This window comes from Cupressus sempervirens, chromosome 5, assembly GCF_028749045.1.
Source record: "Cupressus sempervirens isolate cs-2001-9-10 chromosome 5, ASM2874904v1, whole genome shotgun sequence".
Lineage (NCBI taxonomy): Eukaryota > Viridiplantae > Streptophyta > Pinopsida > Cupressales > Cupressaceae > Cupressus > Cupressus sempervirens.
In genome coordinates this window covers 62696207-62705433 of record NC_143122.1, presented here as the reverse complement: position 1 = coordinate 62705433, position 9227 = coordinate 62696207, and the positions used below count along the sequence as shown (strand labels likewise).

The 9227-nt window shown below is 30.8% G+C and overlaps 1 protein-coding gene across 1 annotated transcript; it reads left to right on the top strand.

The window, feature by feature from the left end:
• The first annotated feature begins 644 nt into the window (after nt 1-644).
• On the top strand, nt 645-5383 carry LOC149554553 (ent-kaurenoic acid oxidase 2-like). The gene is made up of 9 exons (XM_089828916.1): nt 645-883; nt 2127-2457; nt 3403-3552; nt 3857-4108; nt 4335-4421; nt 4604-4682; nt 4766-4872; nt 4987-5108; nt 5293-5383. The coding sequence occupies exons 1-9, from the start codon at nt 645-647 to the stop codon at nt 5381-5383; spliced, it is 1458 nt and encodes a 485-aa protein (XP_089685042.1).
• The last annotated feature ends 3844 nt before the right edge of the window (nt 5384-9227 follow it).

The following is a 9227-nucleotide window of genomic DNA, read 5'->3' as shown; positions in this document are numbered from 1 at the left end:
TCTTCCATTGAAATGATATTATTAAAAATATTTATATGTATTTATATTTAATGATCGGCAAACCATGGAAAATATTTTTGCTGCATAAACAAAGATTACAGTTGTGAAAAAAAAAAATACTCGCAGAGTCAGAATATTGTCAATATTTGTAACAGCAAAGAGATACAGGATACATATTGAAGAAACTGCTCGAAAAAGCCATACCAATAATGCTCAAAATGAAGACAAGCAGAAGGTCATATCAGCTCAAATCACCGAGAATATCAGTAAAATCATAATTATTATACTTTTGTACAATTAATACTTAAATTTCATTAAGTGGCTTAAAAGACAAATAAAAATAATTGTGCTTACCCCAACAACTATAATAATAATAATAATAGGCTAATATCTAAAATTGGATATCAATACTATATTTATTGAATGAGCGGTTATATTTGTCATGATGTATTCGGTTGGTGTCAACAAACATCAGGCATTGTCTTTACCTTGTTTACAATTTGTGGTGTAAAACAAAGAGCATCAAATGCTCTCGTTGCTAAAAACAGTAAAAAGAATATCCAAAATGACCATTGGAGATATCGGAGCTAGTAAAGCCAAAATATACATACTGATAGAGCATCTTGTATCATCATAATACATGTATGGATACAATGTGGGTGACCGGATTGTTGTTGGGAGTAATCCCATTACTCATATGGGCTCTCAGATCCTTTAATCATTGGTGGTATTGCTACCCACATTTGAGATCGTCATCTAACAATGGAGGAAAGCTCCCCCCTGGTCATATGGGCTGGCCTGTCATTGGAGAGCTGCTCAACTTTTTATGGTATTTCAAGTTCACTGGGAAACCAGATGATTTCATATGGAACAGATATGCAAAGTAATTTCTACATCTTTTCTCTGTTTTTATGCTCAAACCTCTTTTATCTATAGATTTATCGATCCATATTAAAGCCTTTGATATGTTAGAACAATTTACTATGTTGGAACAAATTTATTAAAGTAGAGAAATTATCAAATAAACAAGTTTGATTATTTAAGAAGAGTCTACATATAGTCAGCATTTTATAGGTTCTGATTTATTTGCATAACTAATTTAAAAACCATACACCATCTTCAACAGAAGCTATATATTGGAGTAATTTGAAATAAATTATCTATAAATAAATCGAATTTTATAATATCCTGTATATAAAAACGACAACTTTTTCTTATAGAACTTATAATTCAATTACAATATATTTGATTATGTTTTGAAGATACGAAATTTTTCTATTCAATTCATTTATATTTCAGAACCAGTTTATTACGGAAGAAAATTTATGTTTAGGGAGTCATTTAATACCCTCATGATCCAGGTTGGAATATTAGGGAAAGGAGGCAACTGTCCTTTGAGATGGTGCAAGAATTTGATGACAGGATCGAGCTCCTTGTTAAGCTCTCCTTGTTGTATTTCTTTCTGTCTTAATAAATTTTTACCCCTCTTTTCCAAAAAAAATACCGTCAAATTTAAATAGAATATTCCAAGTTTTGATTTGTTTAGATGGTAATCTGTTAAGTTACATGGGTAGGCATATCCACACCCTTGGGATTCTTATCCATGGACCCAGTATTTGGTACAGATTTCTAAAGTACTCCTATTCAAAAGAGAGCAGCATTATTAAAGATCTTGATTAAGATTACTGATTTTTGTTTGCATATCAATTTGTTGTTTGTCAAGCTTAATTCAATACATAATTGGTTTGAAACTTTGATACAATAAACTAAATAGTCAGAAGTTTATGTCAATGTTTGATGTCCCAATTCAATAGAATGTTCAAGTATTTACTCTTTTACTTCTTTATATCTTATATTGCAATACATCTTTTCATAACTAACATTTGAAATACCATATGTATAGTAACAGTCCCCCGTCACCCCGTCCCCCGTTGCCAAAGAATGTAACTATGATTTGGAGGAACCACTACTCGTGAAAAATTGATCAATAAGTTTGATTAAAAACATCACACAATTGATATCACAAATAGAATATACTGTTTATGTAAGAAGCTACAAGGAAAAAAGATAATAACAATTCATTTGCTCCAGTTCACCATTACTGATATTTGGTTATGTTAAAGCAGATATGGGAATACTGGGATCTACAGAAGCCATTTGTTTAGCTACCCTACGATTATAACATGTTCTCCAGAGTTCAACAAATATGTGATGGGGTCAGGCACTGAAGATGGCAGTTTCACAGCAGGGTGGCCTGCTCCCAAACTGCTTGGAGAAGAGTCGATCGCCATGGTCGAAGGAAAGCAACACAAGCGTATCAGACGCTGTGTACTGGAAGCCATTAATAGTCCCAAGTCTCTGCACAATATTTTCATCAAATTACACCCTGTTTTCAAAGAAACCTTCCAAAACTGGGCTATCAAGGGGGAGATCCATACGGCTGATGAACTCAGATCTGTAAGTATTCTTTTGATTGATTAAATATTAAAAAAATTAATAAATCTTTTAATCCTTTTTGATAGGTCAAAGTTATGGTTATTTATTATTATTTGTTGTGATTAATTATTATTAGTATCAGTTGAGTAGACTTGAATCCAAGACTTCTCAACTAAGCGACTCACAATCTAGTGTTGTATTATGTACACTAGCCTAATCTTATATGTATTTTTAGTATTAATATTTTAGATCATATTTTCTAATACTGAATATAATCTGAATGAATGCTGATACTAAAAGTACATACACAATCTAAATAAAAAATTAATAAATTGAATGGAAAAATTAACTATTCCTAGAAGTTTAAGAATCTTCATTGCATTATGGGAAACTATTTTAGTTCTTTTCCTTTCCCATCAAAATAATGTAGGTTGTGTATTGCTAACGCTTTTTAGAAACTTTTGATGTATCTAGGATTTCTATATAATAAGATAATTGTAATTTTTTCATAATCCATTTACTTTGATTCTTATAGTTTGATACAAATAAAATTGAATCAATAAAGTAATTTTCCTTCATTTCATTTTTGTATTTCTTTCCTTGCCTATTGGATTGGATAAAATCTATGTATATATGCAAAATTAATCCCAAACATAAGAAGAGCATAGTATTTTTGCTATTGCAATTGGCTTGCACAGTATGTCTTCAATGCATATCTAAGACTTCTATAAGGATATTTGTAATTTATTTATAATTAATTAATCTAATTTCGATGTATATCTAAGACTTTGATTAGGATATTTGTAATTTATTTATAATTAATTAATCTAATTCTTATTATTTGATCAAAAAACTCTCAATTGATAGAATGATTTATAAATATTTTTTCATTGAGAATTGGGATGTAGGTCATTTAAATGTTCTCTCTAAAAATAATCCTAAACATTTTTTTTTAAAAAATTGCAGTTGGCATTTTCCAACATATGCTCTTTATTCCTGAGCTTTGAAAGAAGCCCCATGGTTGAAAGTATGGAGAGGATGTACAGAGGGCTCCTAGATGGACTTAGAGCTCAACCAATTAATATCCCTGGAACTGCATTTCATTTTGCTCTTAAGGTACAACCATTTGAATCTTTTAAGACGGATAATCCTAGAGATTATTTTACATTAGAAGTGATGCATGTTCACATCTTCTATTAGAAAGCTAAATAAATAAGTTATTTTCATATCTATATTGATATCTATCCAATATGACACAATTTCACTACCTCCGTTTGTGTCTCTTTTAAGGGAACATAAAATTGTTTTATTCATTGATAAATTGTAAATTTATTTGAGAACTATAAAATATGAAAGAAATCTAACTTGATGAATGTATTAATTTTCTTTTTCTTTTTCTTGTGAATGGATATATCTACAGTGTAGAAGAAGGTTGTCAACTATTATATATTCTGAAATCCATCGTAGAAAAGTGAACAAGGAGAATACGATGATAGATTTTCTATCAAATTTGATCGGTGTAGTAGATTCCAATGGTCAAAGGTTGAGTGAAGAAGAAATTATTGATAACTTAACATCCTTGCTTTTAGCAGGATACGAGTCCACTGCTAGCTCAATGATATGGGCTACTTATTACTTGTCTAAATATCCCAATGTTCTCTCTAAATTGAAGGTATATTTTTAATTCAAATTTGAATAGTTATCAATTATAATCCATCTATTTATTACTTTCTAATAATCTTTCAAAAATAATACAATTTTAATGTTATAATAAGCTCCAGTATACATTTTTAATCCTATAGTACATATTCATTTTTACTTTATGTATCAATCTAAATACTTATAATAATCTTTAAATCATATATTAATCTAATCAATACAACATGGGTTTGATTCAGGAGGAAACTAATGCCATCAAAAAGGAGAAGGGAGAGGACAAACTCCTCAATTACGATGATGTCAAGAAAATGACATATACTTTAAAGGTAACACATAGAATGTTGATATAGCTTGAAATTTTATGGTTTATAAATAAGAGGAACCAGTTTAATAATTTATGATTTTTCTACTTCTCATTAAAATGGCGATTGTTAATACTTCATAACAAAATATTACGAACTATTATGACTATTCTTATTCCATCATTTAATTAATGTCAGTGATGTAGGTGGTGGATGAAGTTATCAGACTTGCAAATGTAGCCCATTTTATATTCAAAACAGTGTCAAAAGACACTAAATTTAAAGGTGAATTGGTTCCTCAAGGTAATGGGAAGATAACTAAGATGTTTCAAATAATATTAAATTGATAAAATTACTTTATCTTATAGGTTACAAGTTTCCTAAAGGATGGAAAGTAATAGTTTGGATTCGCTCACTCCATGTGGATCCTCAATATTTCAATGATCCTTTAACATTCAATCCAGATAGATGGGATGTAAGTTTTAACTTTTAAGATCTTATCAAATATTATGGTTTAATAAAACAATTAATGTTAATTTATATCTTATAATTTAACTTTTAGGATTTAACATTTAAATTTTTTTTACAGGGATTCAACTTTAACTCTGGAGTTTATAGTGTATTTGGTCATGGTTCTAGGCAATGCCCTGGAAACAACCTTGCTAAAATGCAACTCTTAATGTTCTTACACCAAATATGTGTTGACTATAAGTAATATTTTTACCCTTTTATGACTGATTTGTTGGCTATTTATTCAAAAAGACACATCATCTAAATGATACAATTTAAATTTAGAACATTTTAGTTAGTATATAGTATATAATGAATTTCTCTAACTACATACTATATTATGTCATATATTTCAATGTATCTTATTTATTTCTTACTTATACAGGTGGCATCTTGTAAATCCCAATGAAGCTATCAAGTTCTTACCAAATCCAAGACTAGCAGATGGAGCAAAAATAATTTTTAGGCATGCCTAAAGATTTATAATGAATGTTTGAGATATGTCTATAGATAATTATGATATATTTAAGAAAACTATGCTTTATTGGTTTTTTATTTATACATTTTTGGAAGATGCTAAATGAGACCAAATCTTTGACAAGGATAGACTTGGAGCAAAAAATAGAAAGTCTGTTTTTGGGCTTTAATCTCTTTGCTTTGATTTTTATGCAAGACTTTGCATAAAGGAAGTTTCTAAATAAGTTGTAGTACATTGAATGTAGATGCTTTAGAAACAGTTTCCTTTTGTAGGCAGATTTTTACTAGAGTTTTCATTTAAAGGCTGAAAATGTATTGTAACTTGTTATGAATAATACATTAGGAAAGGTTTCCCAAGCATATATTTGTGTTTTTTTATTCTGTCTCATTCTTCTAGTTTCACGGTTATGTCATAATGCTACTGAAATTTGGTAGATATGTAAGCTACAATCACTTTCCTTTAAGGTTTTAATTGTGGGAAATCAACTATATTTGTTTCCACTTTTATGCCATAGTAGTATGTATTTATAGATTTACTCAAGAAATCATTGGATACAGTGGTGCATACTAATCTTAGATGGTTTTCTAGGATGTTCTCATTTCCCTTCAGAATCAAAGTTTATAATTCTAATATTGAACACACTAGTAACTTTATTCTCTAATTAAACTTAAAAAAATTAAGCAAAAAAAAAAACGACAAGAAAGTAAATGCACATGATATATACTAAAAATAACTTATAAGCAAGAGCAAATTCAATCAAAAAATTATTAGATCTTCATCTATTTTATATAGGCACTTGTCTCTTACATTAAGTGATTTCAAATTAGAATTAATTTTACATGATTTTGGCTCTACCATCCATCATTATATGAAGTCTCAATATATATGATAATTAAAATTGTGTTTTATAAATTAGCAACTGGACCTTGGTGTGCAAAGTGTATGAAGAAGAAATGTTGTTGGGGTCATTGAACAATGTACTTTTATTTGTATTAGAATGTTTTTTACATAATAATTTTAATATAGGTTTTTGTGTTCTCATTCTAGTATCATAACCATTCCTTTTCTAATACTGGATGGAAATCATACGAAGAAGGGGTTTTTTTTTTTCCACCTATGTTTTTCTAAGATCCCGAGGTGTACAAAGGTTTTTTAATTAGCTACAAGGTGTAAGATAGGTAACAAGAAAATCCTATTGATGTTTTAAGTGCCAAAGACAAGAGTGAGTGTGAGACCATAAGGCAAAGCTTGTGTGATTTGAGTTAGAGCCAAAGAAATTGTCAAGAGAAAGAGCACGTATAATTTGAGCAAGCACCAAAGCTAGTGCCAAATCGAACCCATGAATATTTATAGCAAGCACAAAATTTTTCCATAGAAAGACTTTGTGGTGACTGCATTTTGCGTGCAACAAAATTTCATGGGGAATTATATAGTTGCCTAGGCCACAATAGCATGGAGAGTAATTGGCACTAGTTCAAATCCATCTTTGCTTCTGAAATCCAACATCAACAAGTGGAAACTCAACAACATTTATATATACCCATTTGTGAAAGCATTAAACATCTGGATACCTACATGTAATCTTATTCACTATATGTTTACTGAAGGACACCCTCCTAATTTTTTTTTAACAATACACCTAACACACACAACAATAGATTTCATAAAGTTGGCGTGTTGGATTTCAACAAATTTCACCAATTCTATAGCTAGCTAACTTCATAGATTAACTCCCAATCACTCAAATCAAATGGATAAAAACATACTTATGTTTTTTTTTATGCAAGTCATCAATGTGATAAGAGTTTAAAGTTAGACAAGTCATTAATGTGAGAAGAGTCTTATGCCACGTAGCTTATTGCTAGAAATTGTGACTAGAGTTTTATGTATATAAAAAATTGACTTAACATTACCCATGGATTATTAAAGATTCCATTCTATTCACTGCATGCTTCTTTATTTACATCAAAACTATAAAAATTTGAGAAAATCACAAACTTGCTAAAGTAGTCGAGCTGCTCGGCAGGGTAATGTATTGAGACAGAGAAGTGTTGAGTTTCTCGACACCTATAGGGATTGAGTTGCTCGATTCCCAAAGGTAGCTCGGTAGATAAGGGACTCATTAGAGGAGATCTAGTTCCTTGATCAATGGAATTTGAGTTACTCAACTCAAATAAAAGTCGAGTGATGCGAGGAGAATCAACTATGTTCCAAAAAATGTGTAAACAAGAGTATTAATTTCTCCTTCGTTTTGCCAAAAATTACTAACATGCACATCAAAATGTATCAATGGAGACAAGATCTAAAACAAAATAAATTGGAGATGGAAAGTATGTTTTCTTTCTTATTATTAACTGAATCAAACTGATACAAGTTTGGAGAATTAACTATAAAACCCTAGAAGAACGAAATATCTAAATACTTAAAACAAACTTACAAAATTGTATGGCTGCATACAATAAGCTTGGACAAATTACTACTCATAAAAGACAAAACTTCACTTTTACAAAAAATCCAGAAAGTCATCCATCCATTTGTCACTACACTCTAATGAACTCTTTCTGCTACTGCTACTCTGTGGAACTCGTCTCACTTTCAGAATGTCTGGGATCTATATTTAACATTCCCCCCTTTTGTCTCTTGTTGTCCACACAAAATCTTCGTCTCATTTTTAAATTCAAAGTGACCTACCACATTTAATGTTTTTGATCCTTGTAGTTGTAGTGTCTTTTGATGGGCAGGTGTACTGGAGGCTCATAGGACAACAACAAACATTTAATATTCCAACACTTCCCCTTTGTTCTGAGACAACAATACCAGGATCACTGTTGATCCAAATCAACTATGCCTAGAATTGCTCTTAGGAACACAAAAATTTCTATGCCCAATGGCTTAGTGAAAATGTTCGCCAGCTGTTGCTCAAACTTACAATATTCCATTTTGATTTCTCCATTTTCCACTAGCTCTCTAATGAAACGATATCTGATCTCAGTGTTCTTGCTTCTCCCATGGAAGACTAGATTCTTTGTCAATGCAAGTGAGAAAATATTATCACAATAGATTGTGGTTCCATCCTCTTGCTTTTCATTCAAATCTACCAAGATTCTTCTTAGCTACATAGCTTGACATGCTACTACATTTGCTGCTATGTATTTAGCCTCTGCTATAGATTGAACAACAATTGGTTGCTTTTTGGATAACCATGAAATTATGAAACATATAACTAGAAGTGATCTTCTTATCGTCTAGACTTCTAGCCCAATCACTATCAATGTAACCAATTAGCCTAAATTCATTATCAACAGTATACAAAATGCCAAATCTCTTGGTACCATTCACATACCGTAGGATCCTCTTTCTTGCTTGCCAATGAAAATCCTTTGGAGCTTCCATGAATTTGGAAATCAAACTTACTACATGCATCATATCAGGCCAAGTTGTCATCAAATACATCAAGCTTCCAACCATCCTTTTATACAATGTTGGATTCACATTGTTGTTGCAATCTTCCTTGCTCAACTTCAGACCTATGGCTATTGGTGTTGGGGTTTCCTTACTATTTTGCATTTTGAATCTCTCCAAGATTTGATGTGCATATTTTTATTGAGAGATAAAGATGCCATCATGCATTCGTTTTACTTCTATTCCTAGAAAGTACTTCAAGAGACCTAAGTCTGTCATCTCAAATTCACTCTTCATGGCCTCTTTGAACTCACCAATTAGAAAATTATCATTTCTAGTGAAAATTAAGTCATCTACATATAAGACAACAATCAAAACCTTACCATTTTCTATCTTGATGTAGAGAGTGGGCTCACCATTGCTTTTGCTAAAGTCATTGC

Excerpts from the sequence above, each read along its gene's own strand:
- LOC149554553 (XM_089828916.1), top strand. The coding sequence starts at position 645 with ATGGATACAATGTGGGTGACCGGATTGTTGTTGGGAGTAATCCCATTA. Across the intron at positions 884-2,126 it reads ATATGGAACAGATATGCAAA|ATATGGGAATACTGGGATCT; the intron begins GTAATTTCTACA and ends ATGTTAAAGCAG. Across the intron at positions 3,553-3,856 it reads CATTTCATTTTGCTCTTAAG|TGTAGAAGAAGGTTGTCAAC; the intron begins GTACAACCATTT and ends ATATATCTACAG.